The sequence below is a fragment of the Triturus cristatus genome, chromosome 4_1, assembly GCF_964204655.1.
Source record: "Triturus cristatus chromosome 4_1, aTriCri1.1, whole genome shotgun sequence".
Taxonomy (NCBI): Eukaryota; Metazoa; Chordata; class Amphibia; order Caudata; family Salamandridae; genus Triturus; species Triturus cristatus.
The window spans coordinates 29,576,483-29,596,890 of record NC_140585.1 but is presented as its reverse complement, the minus strand read 5'-3'; the positions used below and the strand labels follow the sequence as shown (position 1 = coordinate 29,596,890).

At 50.7% G+C, this 20,408-nt stretch overlaps 1 protein-coding gene across 14 annotated transcripts in view; it reads left to right on the top strand.

Annotated features, from left to right (window-relative positions):
- Positions 1–20,408, top strand: part of CTNND1 (catenin delta 1) — a 291,114-nt gene that overhangs the window by 151,050 nt on the left and 119,656 nt on the right. For 6 of the 14 annotated variants that reach the window (XM_085651383.1, XM_085651384.1, XM_085651381.1 and 3 more), the window contains one exon: positions 12,333–12,404. In XM_085651383.1, the coding sequence (XP_085507509.1) occupies positions 12,345–12,404 (60 nt within the window). In that variant the 5' untranslated portion in view covers positions 12,333–12,344. Of the gene's footprint in view, positions 1–5,336; positions 5,467–9,217; positions 9,491–12,332; positions 12,405–20,408 lie in introns of all 14 variants that reach the window. The other 8 variants (XM_085651377.1, XM_085651373.1, XM_085651371.1 and 5 more) reach the window with 2 other exon arrangements.

The window sequence follows — 20,408 nt, the reverse complement described above, 5'->3', positions numbered from 1 at the left end:
CGAAGCCAGAAGTACTTAAGTTGTTTACGCGCTGTCTAAAAAGAGGTGGGCACTGAAGGGTTAGTGTGCGCCTATACTAAAACCTTTCCCCCAGCCCCACCCACAGGACGTGTAAACTTCCCCCCCCCCCCCCCCCCCTTCTCGCGAGAGCCCGTGTTAGACTGGTACAGATTCAGGTGACCGATTTCTGCTACGTGGAGTGCAGGAGGGGGGGGGGCTGGTGAGTCCCTTTCATGGGCCAAAATGTTGAATGTAAGGGGTGGGGGTGACCGGTAAGGAGTCCCCTTCATTGGCCGGAATGTTGCATGTTAAAGGGGGGGGGGGGCGGAGCAGGGGGGGGTGTTTGGGTGACCGTTAAGGAGTCCCCTTCGTTGGCCGGAATGTTGCATGTTAAGGGGGGGGTGACTGGTAAGGAGTCCCCTTCATTGGCTGTAATGTTGCTACTTAATGGGGGGGTGACTGGTAAGGAGTCCCCTCCATTGGCCGGAATGTTGCATGTTAAGGGGTGGTGACCGGTAAGGAGTCCCCTTCATTGGCCGGAATGTTGTATGTTAAGGGGGGGGTGACCAGTAAGGAGTCCCCTTCATTGGCTGGAATGTTGCATGTTAAGGGGTGGTGACCGGTAAGGAGTCCCCTTCATTGGCCGGAATGTTGTATGTTAAGGGGGGGTGACCGGTAAGGAGTCCTCTTCATTGGCCGGAATGTTGCATGTTAAGGGGGGTGGGGTGACTGGTAAGGAGTACCCTTCCTTGACTGGTACATTGCCTATGGAGGGGCTGGCTGACGGGTTGTGGCAGTCTGCGGAAGGAGCTGGGGGTCAGATGGGATGTCTGTGCCGGGGTCAGATGGGGTGTCTGCGCTGGGGTCGGTTGTGGACATGGGTGGGTACACATCCATGCCTAGCCCCTTGGTGCACAGGGCTGCTATAAGGTGCTCTTTGCGGACCCAGGGATGGAAGGTGAGGGGTCACCAGACCGGTCATGCTGTGTGAGCCAGCCAGGAGCCGGTGTTGAACCCGAATCCCACCTGAGATACCGGAGTGCCGATCCATGGTTCTGCAGAAGTGACCAGGAGTTTATCCATTGAATTCAATCTGGTGTCCTTGGAGCTCCCATCTCGCCTCCAGCTGGGGTTCTCTGTGCTCCCACGAGGGATTCTTGGAGTTTCCATCACCCTTCTAGCTGGGGTCATCTGTGGTCCCATTGGGGATGGCTGGAGTTCACATCTCACCTCCCAGTGGAAGCTGGGGTTCTCTGTGGTCCCCGAGAGATCCTTGGGAGTTCCCATGTCTCGTCCAGGTGGAAGCTGGTGATATTTGCTGTACCACAAGATGCTTGGAGTTTCCTTCTCGCCACCAGGTGGATAGCTGGGGCTACCCGTGGTCCCACAGGGGATGCTTCGGCGCCATGCTAGGTTTCAGACTATTTTGGAGGAGGCTGGTAATTGAAGCGCCTCTGCTTCAGGCAGTGAACACTTTCACTTCACCCAGTTGTACCACATGGACCAGTGGGCACCAGCTTTTATAGGAGGCGTGCGTTATTTTATTGTTTTCAGGTAAAAAGGTATCGCAGCGATAAACAGGCGCACCAGCCTTAAACACTAGCAGCACATACAAAATACCGTCATACAGAAGAGCTCATATTACATAAATGCATTACTATTTAAACTACAATTCAGACAAGTACTTGCTCCAATGTCTGGTTCTCCAGCAGGCCCGGTGTAAGGTGCCTGTACATTGATTCAATGTTAGTCCTAAAGCGCAGGACCGCGGCACTAGTATCATCCATAACTTGATGCTCCTTAGAGAGGGGCACCAGGCATCTTTTGCGAATGGATGTTTTTTGGGAGCCGAAAAATCATAAAATGCTCAATTCCCTGTACCCCAAAAAGTGCAGCTTCGCAAAGTATCCGATGAAATGGTTTACCAACAGCTGAAGAAGTCTTTGGTGTATAATGTACCCAACTGGAATTTAAGATCAAGATTGCAACATCTTCTGGGTAGATTTGGTCTGTACAGTGGTCAGAGCCCAGAGGGTCCTTCTAGGTAAGGTAGCGAATGGTTCAGGGGCACAAACTCCGTGACTCCTGTCCTTCTTATACCAGTATTTGTCCTTCAACAAGTTGGTGGAGAAGGATTTGGCTCTGTTGAGTTTACACCAGGGATCCGCCAAGCTCCTTTCCCTTCGGCTGGACTCCACGTACCGATAGCACAAGCTTCTGCAAGTGCTTCGAAGCACAGAAACCTGGAGTGTTAGCCTTACCATTCACCTCAGCATGCTGGTTCTTATGCAGGTGCAACCTACAGAGAGGATGGGTGCAAAGTAAATTAATGCGAAGTGCGAGGCGAAGAGGGGTTAGGGGAGCAGTCACAAGTACGGGGCCTGGGCACATCTACGGAAGGAGATGGGGCTGAGGGACTCATCAAGAATAGAGTTGAGGCCTTGGCCTAAGCTTGGGAGAGATCATGGATCTGTTCCACTTTTTGTAGAGACTTGACAAAATAAGGCGCTCTTTGTTAGAAATAGTAGCTGAAACAGATGGACTTTGTTAAACACCAATAATCAGTCTCGGGATCCAAATCTTGTGGTATTTTTTTTTTCTTCAGAAGTTAACCGGTCTAAAAACGTGACCGTGTATGTAGTAATCGTTTGTAACTGGATAACTGGAAGACAACTGTGGCATCTTGAGCACCATGCTTGTTTTCAGGTCTCGCTAGCGTAGGCTGCGCGCATGCGCAGTCTCGCTGGCGAGATTTAATGATATGGGTATTTTTTAATGAAGTGAATTGAGCTCCGCCCCTCTTTTCCATTGGCTGGCGTCACCGTTTATGCTTAACGGTGGCCAGCCATTGGAAAAGAGCTCCTTGTGACGTATTCGCTCGGCTTTTTGGGCCGTCCCATTTGGACGTCCTCACCTGCTTTGCGTTGGTCGCAAAAGGTTTCTTTTCTTTATGGGGCCAAACACATGGCCCCATAAAGACAAACCTTTTAGCAGGCGAGGCAGTCGGCAGAAAAAGCCGAGCAAATACGTCGTGGCGAGCGCTTGTTCAATAAAGATTCGACTTCACTTGCGTGAAAAAATACATTGTGTACCTGCTTTCCTAAAGTAACGACTTAATATAATCGGCATCATCGTATTGCGTCATATTTGAATTTCGTTGTATTGTACCATAATAGCATCGTAAATAAACTCTGTTTGCTGTGAGATATTTACTATCTGCCGCCCCTGAGCGTGCGTGCTCCCGGCAGCCATATTCTGAGCCGCGCCTCGGGAAGCTTGTTGTGGAAAAGGCTGCAGCCCCGTCCCGGACCCGCTACACGGAGAGTCCAACCTAGCTCGCCAGTCTTCCCCCTCATACGTCTCGTGTCGCTGGACAGAAGATCTTTATATTAGTACCATTTGTATCGAAATAGATACAAGCCCCTTCTCCTCAATCCTACCCTTCCAACAGACCGATCCGCAGTCTCCGTTTAAAGGCTTCGCCCAGAGCCCCGTTAGAGGAGATGGGAAATTGGCACACGGTAGGACCCAACGGGGCCCTAGTGGTGTCATGTGAGTCTTGGCGGAAGGTGGTGGGGAGGTTTATGGTGAGGGTACAAATCTGACAGTGTCCGTTCGCGGGGAGGGGCTGGGAGGAAACGAGTTGTGTTCCTGGAAGGGGGAGTGTCGAAGGGACACGGTCTGTTTTGGGCGTGGTACTTCAGGGATATATGGAAGCGTCCTCACGAGGTGGTTTATGTTGTGTATGGGTGCAGAATTATTTAAAGCCCCCCTTGAGCTGCATTCACATGCAAGTAACGGCGTGGGTGCACGGGGATAGCAATGTTGATAAGGGAACTGAGTGTTGAAACAGGCGGATGAGTGTGGTAAAATTGCTATATGCAAATGTCTAGCATCATGGTAGAAGGAAGACGAGTGGGGTAAAGAAGCAGTAATAGGGAAATTGGGAGAAGCAATATGGGTTGGAAGATGAGTGATAACATTGTGTCGGGTACTGGTGGATGGAGGAAACCAACAGATTGATGGGAAGAGGTTGAAGGAAGTGGTGATGAAGAAGTGTAAGATAATGGGAAGAGAGTAGAGGAATGTAGAATGGTCGTAGACGGAACGCGCTAGCATACAGAAGTGCACGATCATTGAAGAGGGGGCTAATTTATGAGATAAGGAAGGTAATGAGAAAAGAAAGTAACACTGGAAAAAAGGAGCAGAATGGTGGATATAAATTTGTGCATTACTTTGTAAAATCGCGTCAAGAAGGAAGTATTAAGTGTTAGAGAGAGAAAAATAAGATCATATGGGTGATTAAGAATGATCTGGAGCAAAATAGTTCAGAATGGAGGAAGAAAAGCAAGATAATGGGAAGAGAAAGACTGAGTAGTGCAAGATCCCAGGACGAGGAGCACCGTGATGATAAATAACATCTTGTTGTCAGTGATCTCTAGGTAATAATCATGGTAACTTGGTGCTTGTTTTTGTTGGGCACGGGGAGATTAGGTTATTTGCCCAGAATCACAGGATGTTCAGCGTCGTTGCAGAGACTTGAACCCAGTTCCCCAGTTTCGAGGTCGACCGCCCTAGCCGTTAGGCCAACTCCTCTCCCCAGTTTGTTCTCACTGTTTTATCAAACTCTTTTCTAGAAAATACAGCTTTTTCTCTTTGTGTATCTAAAAAGCATGCTTGATGTGAATTTATACTAATACAATAGCAAGAGTTCTGAACCGGTGGCCAATTTTGCTTTGCATTGTAAATCTTATTTGAATGCATTCAATGTTCTAATATTCTGAGAATGTACATTTTATTTTACAATTTAATTTAGAACCGCGGTGAAACTATAGAATTGTTGCAAAATGTTTAAGATGCGATTGTCAGATATTCCTTTTTATGACTGGCACATGCTGATGAGCTTTGCGGGGGTCAACAGGGGGTAAAATACATTGTTATTTACAACGCCATTACTTGATTAATGCTTCACGAAGGGGGGGAAAAAAACATTTTCAATGCCAATAGCTCAAAACAATGTCATTGCGAGACCTATTGCATTGTAAATGCTTGTTAATGTGTTATTGTGCCTTGATGTTGGGGGCATGTTTGTAGATGTTACACTTTTAGGGTCCCGCCACAAACAAAGTTGGGTGTATTTGCATCTGCTGCGCAGTCCCCCGCTATCGTCGGTCAAGCTTTGCATTGCATCAGATGCACAGTTTGCGCAGCGCTCCGGTCCCTTGCGTGAGGTTGCTCAGCTGGCTTCACTGCATGCTCAACCCTGTAGCTCTGCGCCCCTTGGTCCTGACTGTGCGGCTCTCACTGATGTCCTCTTCTGTTCCCTGTCTGTGCAGCCCTCTGCTCTCTTCTGCTTCTTGGTTGGTGGCTGGGACCCTGTCCTACTCATGGCTCTTTGCACTTCGACGTAGCCTGCTCTGTCTTTAGCCAGGTGAATCACCCTCTTGCCATCTGCAGACGCTCCAGGTGTGTATTACCACTTATTTTTTTTTATTTTCCAAGTGAAATGCCTTCTCTTGAGGGTGTTTTATTCTCTTGTTTGCCTGTGCTTCACAGGTCATTGAGGGGACCACCCAGAAAGGATGCCTCTAGGTGGGGGAGGGGAAGACCTTTCCTGGTCATTGAGTCTCTGAATGCCAGCTTCAAAGGTGTGGCTGTATCAGAATTCACTTGCTACTTGTACAGTGGGATAGGTGTGGGTGATGGGTGGATTGGAGTTTTTGATGAGCATAGGAGCAGATGTGGGCTTTGGGCCCCTTGCTTTAGGATGGTCTCCATTTGATGAAGGTAGAGGAAAGGACAGGAGGGATGGCTGGCTGGCTGGGTGGATGAGTGACTGTGTGTGCCCTCCAGGGCTTGATTCCATTAGTGTTGGGGGTGTGAGGGATGGCCATCTGAGACTGTGCCCTGCTAGCAGTGCGATGTGACACTCCCATCTCCAGGGAGTGTGTGTGTAATGTAGCCCTCTCTGGGATTGGGCCCCTCAGGGAGGGCTCAGTATGTGACGTATCCCTCTTAGAGTTCGAGTTACTCGTGCTGGTCTGGTGTGTGATGTATTGGTCTTCTGGTACATGTCCCTCAAGAAAGGAACGGTGTGTGACATATCCCTCTTCTCTTCTGGGTTCCTCAGGAGGGTCTGGTGTGTGACGTATCCCTCTTCTGGTCTGTATTCCTCAGCAGGGTCCTGTGTGTGACGTATCCCTCTTCGGGTCTGGGTTCCTCAGGAGGGTACGGTGTGTGATGTATCAGTCTTTGTGTTACTCAGGGTGGTCCGGTGTGTGATGTATTGGTCTCCTGGTACATGTCCCTCAGGAAAGGTATGGTGTGACGTATCCCTCTTCGGGTCTGGCTTCCTTAGGAGGGTCCGGTGTGTGACGTATCCCTCGTTGGGTTTGGGTTACTCCAGGTGGTCTGGTGTGTGATGTATCACTCTCTGGGTACGGGTCTCTCGGGAAAGGTACGGTGTGTGACATATCCCTCTTCGGTTCTGGGTTCCTCAGGAGGGTCTGGTGTGCGACATATCACTCGTTTGGGTTACTCAGGGTGGTCCGGTGTGTGATGTATTGGTCTCCTGGTACATGTTCCTCAGGAAAGGTATGGTGTGACGTATCCCTCTTCTGTTCTGGGTTCCTCAGGAGGGTCTGGTGTGTGACGTATCCCTCTTCTGGTCTGTATTCCTCAGCAGGGTCCTGTGTGTGACGTATCCCTCTTCGGTTCTGGGTTCCTCAGGAGGGTCCGGTGTGCGACATATCACTCGTTTGGTTTGGGTTACTCAGGGTGGTCCGGTGTGTGATGTATTGGTCTCCTGGTACATGTCCCTCAGGAAAAGTATGGTGTGACGTATCCCTCTTCGGGTCTGGGTTCCTTAGGAGGGTCTGGTGTGTGACGTATCCCTCGTTGGGTTTGGGTTACTCCAGGTGGTCTGGTGTGTGATGTATCCCTCTCTGGGTACGGGTCCCTCAGGAAAGGTACGGTGTGTGACATATCCCTCTTCGGTTCTGGTTCCTCAGGAGGTTCTGCTGTGTGACGTTTTTCTCTTCGGGTCTGTGTTCCTCAGCAGGGTCCTGTGTGTGTGATGTATCCCTCTTTGGGTCTGGGTTCCTCAGGAGGGTCCGGTTTGTGACATATCCCTTTCTGGGTATGGGTCCCTCAGGAAAGGTACAGTGCGTGACGTATCCCTCTTCGGGTCTGGGTTCCTCAGTGGGGGGGTGGGGGGCTGTTGTGATGTAGTCCTCCCTGGGGTCTGCTCCCCATTGGTCCACATCTACACCGGGAGGTGATCCGCCCACCCCAGTGGTAAGGTGATGGGGATGAACAAGCTTCCCCCACACATGGACAGCATTAATGGAGTGCTGTTGGAGGAACAGAAGCCTAAAGAACTGAGCACTTGGGTAGAGTAACATTTACACTGCACAGGGAGTTGCTTTTATAGTAAGATGAGGGTTTTGGGCGGCGGATACTCCACGTGTGTTTCGAGGCGGCCTTCTTTAGACTCTGGGTCTTTCTTGTGAGTTCTTTGTTGTCCTCACCAGACTGAGCCCAATTGGCTGGGCTGGTGCTAGAGGGTCCTGAGCCCCCTTTAGTTTGTAGTGTAAGTCCCCACTTTAATTGACTGAATCGGAACAAATGCTGTGTAAACTGACCCATCGTTTTACAGTCTATTCTTGTTCAAAATGTTTTCTCACCCCTATAATCTGTTGAATTCCTGTAAACAACCACAAATTTGAGCATGACAATTCAGTCTGACAGGCAGCCCTTAGCTTGACCCTTCAAACGTATCTGTTTGCGATGGAGGCAAGCCTTGTCCCCTTGTAAGTAATTGGAATCTCTGTAGAGACCAGGAGAGTTCACCTATGGGTGCCTCCCCCCCCCTATTATATGACCCAAAGTGTGGGCTGCAAGCAGTTACTTTAGGGTGGGCTGAGAATAGTTATGTAGTTACCCATGGCCATGGTGCTCTGAAGCACACCATGGTACCAGCTTCCTGTGTGAAATGAGTCCTGTTGGAGCCGGAAGGGGAATCTGCTGGCTTGGTGGGACAGACTTTCATAGCTAAGGCAGAAAGGGCAGTCCATTCAATGCACAGGTAACTGTGGTGAGTTCGTCACAGTCAGTCCAATTGACCGTCCCTACTCCAGGCACGTGCCATCGGATTGTTCTGTTGTGGGACTCTTCCTCAGAGCTATGAGTGGGTGGTGGCATGTGGGCAAGTGAAGAGCCCCTGCTATCTACCTTTGGCTAGTGTGACATACGCCACCAAAAGGCTGATCCCTGAACTTGCAAGCCCACTGGTCACAGCAGAGCTCACCTGTTCTAGCCTGCACTCTCTCTTCTTGGCCATGTGTTTGAGAGTCCCAGTGGGAAGCTGCTCTTTGTAGACCAGTTGCAGCAGGGGGATACAATACTCCTTTCTAAAAGCTGCTTCGTTGTAAATCATTGAACACTGCATGCGGCATGTTTGAAGCAGCTAGAAAGGCACCTCCCTGTATGAGCATCGAAGTGTCGGCGAGCCCTTCTGTGTGAGGGTTTGAGTGCATCGAAGTGTCGGCGAGCCCTTCTGTGTGAGGGTTTGAGTGCATCGAAGTGTCAGCGAGCCCTTCTGTGTGAGGCTTGGGGTTTGAGTGCATCGAAGTGTCTGCGAGCCCTTCTGTGTGAGGCTAGGGGTTTGAGTGCATCGAAGTGTCGGCGAGCCCTTCTGTGCGAGGCTTGGGGTTTTAGTGCATCGCAGTGTCGGCGAGCCCTTCTGTGTGAGGCTTGGGGTTTGGGTGCATCGAAGTGTCGGCGAGCCCTTCTGTGTGAGGCTTGGGGTTTGAGTGCATCGAAGTGTCGGTGAGCCCTTCTGTGCAAGGCTTGGGGTTTGAGTGCATCGAAGTGTCGGCGAGCCCTTCTGTGTGAGGCTAGGGGTTTGAGTGCATCGAAGTGTCGGCAAGCCCTTCTGTGCGAGGCTTGGGGTTTGAGTGAGGTCTTGGGGCCATGGTGCGTCCAAGCCTGATCCAGTCTATGGGTTCCTGGGTTTGCGGCTGGTGCATGTTTCTCGTCTGAGGGCAGAGTTGAGGGAAGGACCTGGGATGGGCGCTCGTGGTGTTCTCCTGGACCTGTAGCTGCTGCTCCCTTTCTTCTCCCCGCTAGTACCATGTTGCTTCTTCTGATGGACTCTCTGCTGTCTCTAACTGGTGCTGGGGAATATCCCCTCTTCTGTCTCCTTTTTCTCTTCCAGCAGCTCCCTCTCCCTCATCTTCCCTAACCTATTCCAACCCCCTAGTGGGGCGCATACCCCCTCCCCAGTTCTTTGCGCGGGATGGATGACTCGGAGGTGGAATCGACGGCCAGCATCCTGGCCTCCGTGAAGGAGCAAGAGGCGCAGTTTGAGAAGCTGACGCGGGCGCTGGAGGAGGAGCGGCGGCATGTCTCCGCCCAGCTGGAGCGGGTGCGGGTCACCCCACAGGACGGGGCCCCCATGGCCAATGGCACCCTGACCCGCCGGCAGCAGGTAACGCTTCCCTCTCCTGCCCTCCCATGGTCCTGGAGGGCAAGGGCGGCAGAGGGGGTTAGGGCAGAGGGTGGTCAGGACAGAGGGTGGTCCTGGCCTCCCCCCAGGCCGGAGCTGTGTGCTTTGCAGGTCGATGCAGAGCCGGAGAGTCCTCTGTGGGCGAGAAGGGGCATGCCTACCAGGGAGGGAGAAACCGTGCATGGCTTCTGTTCATGGTGTTTGTCTGATGAACAGGTATGTGTAAGACTCCATGCACTGACTCATCCGGTGAGTGAAGTCATGCTTCCCTGGAGTCAAACAAAAAAAACGTGTGCATGGCCTACTGAGCGTCTTCTCTCTTCCTGTCCAAAACACATCAGTTTTCACTCCTTTTTTTGTCTCGTCTGTCCTTTTTTTCAATCTCAGTTCGGCTGGTGCCTTTACATTCCCTCCTGACTGCTCTCCGCTCAACATGGGGTTTGTCTGCCAGTGTGGACGGTGACGGAGGTGACACTACCCATAGAGTAATGTGGCCGAAGGCGCGTGCTCATTCAGAACTCATCCCTGTATTTCATGATTGTTTTTGTGCTGTAGATCCTTTGGTCTGTATAACGCTGTAGGCGCTTTCTCCAAAGAGTGGTCTTTTGTAGGTAGGTACGTTCTCGCAGATGTTTGACGTCATTCTGGGTTCTCTTTCTCCAATCCAAGCATAGATGATGCAAAGGAAAGATCTTTGTATCAAATGATATCAGACCTGTGTTCCAACTCTGACCTCTGCTCCCTGTTGCATCCTTCTCTTGGTGCCTGAAGATGGACGGCATGTCCGTCTGTCCCCAAGAATGATCAAGTGCATGAGGGCGCGCTCGAGGGCGCGAGGACCCGCTCATCGAGGGCGCGCTCATCTGCTTATCTTCCCTCGATGAAGTGGTGCTTTTTGGCAGTGCATTCGCTGAGGAAGGTCTGGAATGACTCTGTGGGTGCAATAGTGCATCCAGTCTGGAGTGGTCATCTGATGAGTCCCCCGGGAGCTAGCTGTGCCCTTGCTGTGCTTCTCACCTAATAGTGGTTGGTGTTCAATGCAGGCAACTGGAAGGTAAATTTAAATCCAGCAGAATTTGGTTAGTAAGTGGAACTAGCAAGCATGGACAGCGCCACTTAGGACTACGCAGGTGCTACCTCGACCTTTCATAACTGCACACAAGGTAGACCTCCCTCCATGCCACTATGATTCCTACCCCTACCAGGGCGTAAGAGCGTGCTTCTAACAATAATCTGTCTTTGAGGCTTTAATTTGCAAGGTTCCTACATAAAAAGCTGCCACATACTCCAGGCAGATTCATCGCTAGCAGCACTGGGGGGACAAATCCTGTCTAGGAGTCTCCTCCCTTCTTATAGTTCCCCCAAGTTCTCCTGTTTGGAGTCAGCGACATCAAGAGTCAAGGACTCGTCCACATTCTACTCTCCACGAACTTATGGGACACCGTGGTTCTGACCCAAGCATGAAGGAGCCTGAGGAGGAGAGAGATCTGAATTCCTTGTGCTGCAGACACTGTCCACATTCAAGCATACTGTCTGAGCTGGAGAGACCATTCGTGGGAGAGCGCCTTGTCAATGGCAAAATTGTTTTGACAATGAAATATTCGTATGTCTCTTCGGATCCTGAGAGCAGTCCAATGTCGGAGAAAAACTGCCAATAGCATCGGCTACCCCTCAAAATAAGGTGAAAACCTTTCCAAAACATGGTGCAACACTTTCTAGTCATGGAAGCAGTGTAGTCCTACATGGTGAACACGTACCGGTGTCATTGGAGGCGGAAATGCTAGTAAAACACCTGAGTAGTGCTACTGTATTCTTGATTACTTATGAAATGGGGGGGGGGGTACTGATGTGGGTGCCATCACCCCAAAACCATAGCTACTGGTGGGATTTAGGCATGACCAGAAACTTTGAGGTACCAGAAATTGTACCCAATGGTGTCTAAGTGCATCAGTGGGTGACCCATGGAGGGATTCTTCATGGTGGGTTCCAATCCCAAAGCATCAATTGTCTCCTAATGCGCTCCTGCATCTCCTCTGTTACTCCATCCTGGGCTTCCGATTGGTGGATCTCATGCAGACTGAGATCCAGCCAGCTATGTTTGTGTCATCTTTTGGACTGTCCCACATTGCTTTTGCAGGAACTTCCTCCTGAACTCAAGTGCATGTGGGCTGTGTGGCCCGGGCAGTTGGGGAATGCGTACTCTTCTGGCTAGGCATTGGTGCATCCAATCCTCACTGCCTCTTTCCTGCTTTAAGAACATGCTGGGAGTAGAAGTCCTGAACCCTTGCTGTCAACCCAAACCATATTTAAACGTCTGATCTTCTTGCTCGTGACCCATTAGGCGAATCGTGAAGGGGCTACATGGATGAACCTTGCGTGCTTGTTCGCAATCCCAGTTTCCTAGCCTTTGCTTATTTTCTGGCCGTGCCCCAAATATGAAGGGGACTCGCAGTTTGGGAGGCAAAAGCACCAGGTAACAATAAATGCTGTTCACTTCCTGCTTCTTCCTCAAATGATGAATATATTGAAGTTTAAGAGCCCTCCGTTTCCTTCCTCTCATATCCAATGTGCCAGGTCTTTATTTCCTTCACATTGCCAAGGTGAGCTTTCCTTCACGCTCCTCGGCGTACCGTCACGCTCCTCGGCGTACCGTCACGCTCCTCTGGGTACCGTCACGCTTCTTCCTAGTCACCAAGGCTCTTTCACGTTTCACAGTCCCTGGAGCCAGTGTTATCTCACGGTCTTTACACTTGTGTGGCTGTTTCACGGCAACATCTTTGGCCATGTAAGACTTAAGAATCCTCATTTTGTTTTTTCTTTTCAGAACGGGCGTCTGATGGGCGATGTGGAGGTAGAGAGACCCAAGTATCAAGAGCGGAAATTAAACGGACCACAGGTGAGTGCCGGCAGGAGGGTCGTGGGTGGTGGCAGAGGCGTTTTGTGGCTGTTGTGTTAATCCAGGTTAAGAAAGCTGCCGGATAGAGCCAGATTCTGTCGCTTTAGCTTTAGAACGATTCTACAAATGAGGTCTTCTCGTCCGGCTCATCTAGGCTTCAGGTGTTATTGTCTAGTTGGTTCAATGGAAGCAAAACTTGACAAACACCTTGAATGCATTAAGGCTGCCCCACTGATGTGCAAAGACTTGCACTCAGCTCGGAACCCATGGCGGGAGCAGCACAGCCTGTTGAAATGCAAATTCAACCCCAAAAGGTAAGTTCAAAGGAGCACAAAATAAGTCTAAAGTAGGGGGAGGCGCGATGCGATATTGCATTCGGAAAACCTGTCCGGCTCTTTGGCAGAAAGGATTTCTTTGAAATCTACAGGTGTGCTGTTGATCTAAATAAAACGCATTAAACTGAAATTCCCAAAATATCTGGTCATTCTGTTGTGTAGAAATAATGACAAGTGTTGAACTCCTAAGTCTGCCGATCTTTGCTCCTCATCTCTCTACAGACCCAGGTGTGGGTAATCTGGTGCGAAGTGTCACATTTGGTGCCAAGTGCCCCAATGTCGTTTGACACTTTAACCCAGTCTTGGTCAGTGAAGCTACTTTGTGTTCCGGGGCCTGTAGGTTTGCTCTCGGAGTGCTACATCTGGTCCTACAAATGTCCGCATGCATCGGGCGGCCGCAGCAGCCAGCACTAACTGACCCTGCCGCTTATGGCAGTGGCAGATCTGTGGGGGACTCTCTCCGGCGTGTTGACCTACACATACACCTGGAGGTAGGAGAGGTTTTGGGTGCTCAACAGAGTTCCCCTCATTGCAGGTCTGCTGCTGGGCCCTCGGAGTGAAAGAGGTGCCTTCTCGTCAGCTTCTCTTTGAGGGCCCCTTCCAGGTAGGCCAGAAGGGGATTCTCTTGATCTGTTCAGGATTAAAGGACTAGTCGTGTATATGGGTGGACAGACGTGGGGGGCTCCCAGTGAACTAGGCAGGTCCTATCTGCCTGCGGTATGCGTGATCCCTTGGAGCAGGCAGGTCCTATCTGCTCGTAGTATGCATGATCCCACGGAGCAGGCAGGTCCTATCTGCTCGCAGTATGCATGATCCCGCCGAGCAGGCAGGTTCTATCTGCTCGCTGTATACATGATCCCACCGAGCAGGCAGGTCCTATCTGCTCGCAGTATGCATGATCTCGCCGAGCAGGCAGATCCTATCTGCTCGCAGTATGCATGATCCCCATGGACCGGCATGTCCTATCAGCTCTCAGTATGCATGATCCCAGTCGACCAGGCAGGGCCTATCGGATCATATTATGCATGATCTCAGGGGAGCAAGCAGGTCCTGTATGATCACAGCATGTCATGTTGTACAATACCTCTGCTGATGTTTTTTTCCAGAAAACTAAGACCAGAAGATAGGCAAACTTACCCCAGTATTGGAACTTTCATAGATTCTCATGCTTTGTATCATTCCCCGTCGTCGGAATGGGAGCCTCGGTAACAAAAATATATATATATATATATATATATATATATATGTATATATGTATATATGTATATATGTATATGTATAACCATAGAAACAAAAGAGAAAAATAGGCCTAGGCCTCATCTCATTTTGTAGTATATTACCCTCTTTGTGTAAAAGAGCCCAAACTTTTGCCAGGACCTATCAGCACAGCCTCATCCTCTGGAACCTTCCTGAGAGAGCTCAGAGCCTCAGATTTTTCTACCGCACGTTGTGCTAGGGAGTCTCCACTGAGCTCTGCTCAGTTTTCTCAGAATTTCACTTTTGGTTATCTTTATTGCCATCTTTTGTGACAGAATGTCAGAAAAGGAGAAGAAAGCTTTATTCAGATCTTGTGCTTCTTGTGGGAAGAAGAGACTGTTTGTGGAAGAAAAGCATGAAAACTGCATATACTGCCTGTACCCGGAACACAAGGCCACAGACTGTAAAATTTGTCGGACCTTCTCGACCAAGACCTTGAGAGACAGAGAGGGGCGCTTGCTGACGTGGCTGCAGAAGCTAAAGACCAGGACGGAGGTCCTTTCTTCGGATGAGGAGGAATCTATCTCTGGTACCTCCTCCAGGAGATCTAAGAAGAGGGGTAGGTTATCTCCCTCCACTTCTGTGGAACCCCCTCTCAAAGTCCCTCTCAAAGCCCCTCTCAAAGCCCCTCACGGGATCTCTGACAGGTCCGAGGAGGCTGGTCCCATAAAATCTCCTCACGGCAGTGTAAAGGAGAGGCAGGGACGGGCTGCTGCTGTGGACATAGCCCTTAAGGACAAGGAGGTTGCAACATCTTCCCCTCCGTCCCAGAAGGAGAAATCTGGGAAAAAACATGCTGCAGAAACTCCTCAGTCAATTCCAGTGAAGAAACCGCGTCCGTCGACGCAGGCTAAAGCAGGTACGTCGACGACGATCTCCTCAGTTAAGACTGTTTCCATGGGGTCGTCGACGAGACCGTCGACGATATCTACTTCATCGTCTACGACGGCTGCTTTCTCGTCTTCGACGGCGGTGTCGACGACGAAGACCACGACGACGACGACGAGTTCGTCGATGTTGCTGACTACAAGTTCGTCGACGGGTGCTCCGCCGACGATGAAACATGCTCCGTCGACGAAGAAGAAAGCTCCGTCGACTACGATTACAGAACTGTCGACGGCCTCATCGTCGACGACGATTCTAGCCCCGTCGACGACAGTTACCCTTCAGTCGACGATGTCGTCGTCTAGTTCGTCGACGCTGGGAATCCCTTTGCCATCGACTCCGTCGACGGGACTGTCGACGGGACCGTCGACGACAAAAAATTCAGAATTTGCCAACCAAAGATTAAAGATTACGCCGGACATGACTTCTCCTAGGCGGGTCACGCCTTTGCCACCATCCATGCTTCTCGAGGACTCGGAGGAGGATGAAGAGGATGGGCAGTATGGGGACGCATACAGCCCTTCATACCTGAATGTCAAACAGCAGGACACAGATACGGAGGAGTTTTATGGTCCAGAGGTGCAGGAGGGGCGGCAAAGCTTGACACAGGAAGTACATCCCCGCTCTCTGAGGCAGTACTTGATTGCCTTGCCAGTGGCTTTAGTGTCGGATTTGCAACTGATGCTGCAAGACTATAAATCTCGTTTTCCGACATTGCCGGATCGCACTGGACTACATCGGTAGTGCCACATGACAGGGCAATGGACTTGCCACCTCTGCCAAGGGACATACCTCGTACCACTTCACCGGTGGTGCCCTTAGTGGTTCCCCAACCTTCAGGTACGGAACCTGCTGATCGAGACGCACAAGATGCGGATACGGACGAGGACGACGAGGGACAGGTGATCCCTCTTACAGATCCAGGGGATCCTGATGGGGACCCTGATGATACGCAGGATCCGGATGCTGTGGGCCGAGAGACAAATATATCGCCTCCAGCAGACATTGGTGGTTTCCATAATTTGATGGAACGGGCATCCAAGAGGTTTGGTTTGCCCCTTACGGTGGAGCAGTCCGACTGCTTCCTATATGACTTTAAAGCTCAGTTTAAAAAGTCGGTCAGATCAATTCCCATAATAGAACATGTCTGGGATGAGGGAATTAAGACGATGCAAAATCCGGCGACAGTCATTCCGGTTCTCCCCCGGCTGGAGAAGAAATACAAGGCCCCTGAAGGCAGTCCTGCGTGTCTTCTAGGACAACCTAAGCCGGATTCCGTTATTTCACAAGCCGCACAAAGTAAGTCAAAAAATCCGTCCACTCCATTAACCACGCCTCCAGATAAAGAAGGCAGAAGACTGGACAATGTGGGTAAAAGATTCTCCACCATGGCCAGCTTGTTGGTGCGTGCAGCTAATTCTCTGGCTATTCTGGGCAGATACGACCGCCAGATGTGGTGTGATATGGAGCCATTCCTGGACCAGCTACCAGACTCCAGTCAAGAGGAAGCCAGACCGGTTCTGATGGAGGGAGAAAGATGCTCTTCGGAAGTCATTGACTGTGCAATGGACATTGCTTCCACTGCTTTCAGGGCTTTGGTAGGGTCAGCGGTCTTGCGCCGTCAAGGCTGGTTGAAGGCGACCTGGTTTCGCCAGGAGGTCCAGAACAAGATCTTGGACCTCCCCTTTGACGGGGAGATGCTTTTTGGTAAGCATGTGGATGACGCCCTCCAAAGCATTAAAAAGGACACCGACACAGCTAAGTCTTTAGGATCTTTGAACTATCGCAAAGTGCCATTCAGGGGGGCACGTGGTCGGGGGTTTTCTAATTACAGAGGGAACCAACGTCCATATTCCACACAATCAGGACAGTCCTATAAAGGTCAATACTCCAGCCAGCGCCAAGGACAGTCGGCGTCTTTCTCTCGACAGTCCCAGAGAGGACGTCAGAATCGTCAGGGACGAGACAACGCCAAGAGGCCATAGCGGCCTCCTGGCTCTGGCTACTGTTCCTCCCCTACCACAAACACCGGTCGGGGGCAAGATATCTTTTTGTCTGGACAGCTGGGTGCGTTTAACATCAGACCGGTGGGTCTTGAATATCGTTCAGAGTGGCCATACGTTGGAGTTCCAAGATCTTCCTCCAACAAGAGCTCCAGACGCCCGTGCATCGAAACATCTCCGACTATTACATCTCGAAGCCCACCAGCTTTTCATCAAGGGGGCGATAGAGCCCGTGCCGCTTTCACAAAGGGGCAAGGGGTTTTATTCCAGGTTCTTCCTGGTTCGGAAGACGGAGGATACATGGCGTCCTATACTAGACCTCAGGGAGCTCAACACCTATCTCATCAAACTCTCTTTCAGGATGGTCACTCTCCAGGATGTTCTACGACTACTCAATCCGGGAGATTTTTTGGCATCCCTGGATTTAGAGGATGCATACTTTCATGTTCCGATCCACCCAGCTCACTGGCAATATCTACGCTTCACAGTAGGCAAGAGCCATTTCCAGTTCAAGGTGCTCCCGTTTGGCCTTCGGTCGGCACCCCGCATTTTCACGAAGATGCTGGCACCAGTCGCTGCTTTTCTAAGGAAGCAGTCCTTGGAAGTGTTCCCGTACTTGGACGACTGGCTCGTCAAGGCTCCGTCGTTCAGGGCAACGTCTCAGGCTGTGTCAACTTGCATACGATTGTTCGCCCATTTGGGTCTTCAGCTCAATGTGTCCAAGTCGGAACTGATACCCTCCAGGTCACGGAAGTTCCTTGGGGCTATTCTGGACACGAAACGATGCACGGCTCGTCCGTCAGAGGAGCGTCAGGGCAAACTGACCACTTCCGCTCGTCAAATGCTGCACAAGAAACATGTATCGGTTCGACAGTACAAGTCCTTGCTCGGATCAATCTCATCCTGCATACCTTTGATACCGCATTGCAGGCTTCATATGCGTCCTCTACAGGAGGAGTTGGACAAACAATGGCGCCAGGCAGAAGGATCGTTCAACGACAGTGTGTGGATAACGCCTGCCATGCGCAAAGCCTGCGAATGGTGGCTGGTGAAGGAGAACATCGCAGGAGGATTAACGTTCCGGATCCCTCCTTCTCCTATGGTGGTGACCACGGATGCTTCCCTAGAAGGATGGGGAGCTGTCCTCCAGGAGCTTCAGGTCAGCGGTCACTGGAGCCCAGCAGACAGACTACACCACATCAATCTTTTGGAGCTGAGGGCCATTCACTTAGCCTTGCTGGCGTTCCTTCCCAGACTTCAGAATCGTGCAGTGCTGGTCCGGACAGACAACACGACGGCCATGCACTATATCAACAAGCAAGGGGGAACAAGGTCGCGGACGCTGTCCAAAGAAGCTCAGATGATCTGGGATTTTGCGATCTCTCACAAGATCACTCTGCAAGCCGAGCACCTAGCAGGGTGTCTCAACATCACAGCGGATGCCCTAAGTCGGCAGACGGAAGGGACACACGAGTGGGAGTTGGATCAGGCCACGCTGGAGGCAGTGTTCAAGAGATGGGGTACTCCGACCATAGACCTCTTTGCGACCCCGGAGAACGCCAAGTGCCGGTTTTACGCAAGCAAGGATCCCCAGCGAGGGTCTCTGGGGAATGCCCTTTCGATTGCTTGGTTCGGCGCATTTTGCTACGCCTTTCCTCAGATTCCCCTCATTCCTCGAGTTCTCAGGAAGGTCAGGGCGGAACCATGCAAGATGATTCTCATTGCTCCAGCATGGGCACGGCAGTTCTGGTACACGGAACTCCTGCTTCTCTCCCAGGATCGCCCGATTCGCTTGCCACTGATTCCATCTCTGTTGTCGCGGGATCAGGGGCAGGTGCTCCATCCGGATCTGGAGTCACTTCACTTGTCAGCGTAGCTCCTGAACACAGAGAATTCAGCCATCTGAATCTGTCTAAGGAGTGCAGGGATGTTTTATCTCAGGCGCGAGCACCAAGCACTAATGAGACCTACAGGGCAAAATGGAAGAGATTTTGTCTGTGGTGCCAGAGGAATAAACTCCATCCTTACAAATCCCTGCCACATCAGGTTTTGCCTTACATCCTGTCTCTGGCTAAATCAGGTCTGGCGCACTCTTCGATCAAGGTACATCTGGCTGCCATATCCCGCTTTTGACGGAAGACATCGGGGCCATCTCTATGGTCCGCAAGGATTGTTAAGCAGTTCCTTAAGGGGTTATTTCGGATGTATCCTCCGGTCCGACCACCCCCTCCTATCTGGCAGCTTAACATAGTACTGGCTCAACTGATGAAAGCGCCCTTTGAGCCTATTCACAAAGCGGACTTGAAGTTCCTATCTTGGAAACTAGCCCTTCTCTTGGCATTAACTTCGGCTAGGAGGGTTAGTGAACTCCAGGCTCTCTCTATAGTGGAGCCTTTTCTGCAGTTCAAGAGGGATGTGATGATTTTGAGAACCAACCCAAAATTCATCCCGAAGGTGCCTTCGGAGTTTCATTTGAATGAACCCTTAATTTTGAACTCCTTTTTTCCGCGTCCTTCCACACAAGCGGAACGAACATTGCATTCTTTGGATGTCCAAAGATGCCTGAAATTCTATCTCGAGCGCACACGCTCTTTCAGAAAGTCTACTCGGCTATTTATTGCCTACAGTGCACCACGGAAGGGGTTGCCGCTCGCCAAGAGTGGCATTTCCCGCTGGATCTCCAGTGCAATTCAGTACTGTCATCAGGCTGCGGGCAAACCTTTGGATAAAAGGGCCCGGGCGCATTCTACGAGAGTGATGGCGTCTTCAGTGGCTCTTTGCTGGAGTGGCGATCAAGGACATTTGCAGGGCAGCAACGTGGAGCAGTGTACACACCTTCACGAAGCACTACTGCCTGGAATCGGTGGGGCGAGCTGACGCTGCTGTTGGTCAAGCAGTCCTCCGGAATCTTTTTCAATGAGAGGTGAGCTTTCCCTACAATCCCTCCATCCTGGTAAGCACATTTGTTTTTAGTAATGGTTGTTTATCATGTACACTGAGATGATTTTGTAAAGCCATGTATTTTCCGAAATGTGCTTGTCGTGATCTACTGCTTGCTATTCTGATACAAAGCATGAGAATCTATGAAAGTTCCAATACTGGGGTAAGAAAACAAGTTACTTACCTGTAACTTTGGTTCCCCAGTATTGGTAACTTTCATAGATTCTCATGCGCCCACCCACCTCCCCTGGGAAAGCTCTGACGGTCTACTGAGGTAGTGGCTGTTGGCACAACGGCTACGAAAATCTGAGGCTCTGAGCTCTCTCAGGAAGGTTCCAGAGGATGAGGCTGTGCTGATTGGTCCTGGCAAAAGTTTGGGCTCTTTTACACAGAGGGTGATATACTACAAAATGAGATGAGGCCTAGGCCTATTTTTCTCTTTTGTTTCTATGGTTCTACGTATGTGTATGTGTATATGTATATATATATATATATATATATATATATATATTTTTGTTACCGAGGCTCCCATTCCGACGACGGGGAATGATACAAAGCATGAGAATCTATGAAAGTTACCAATA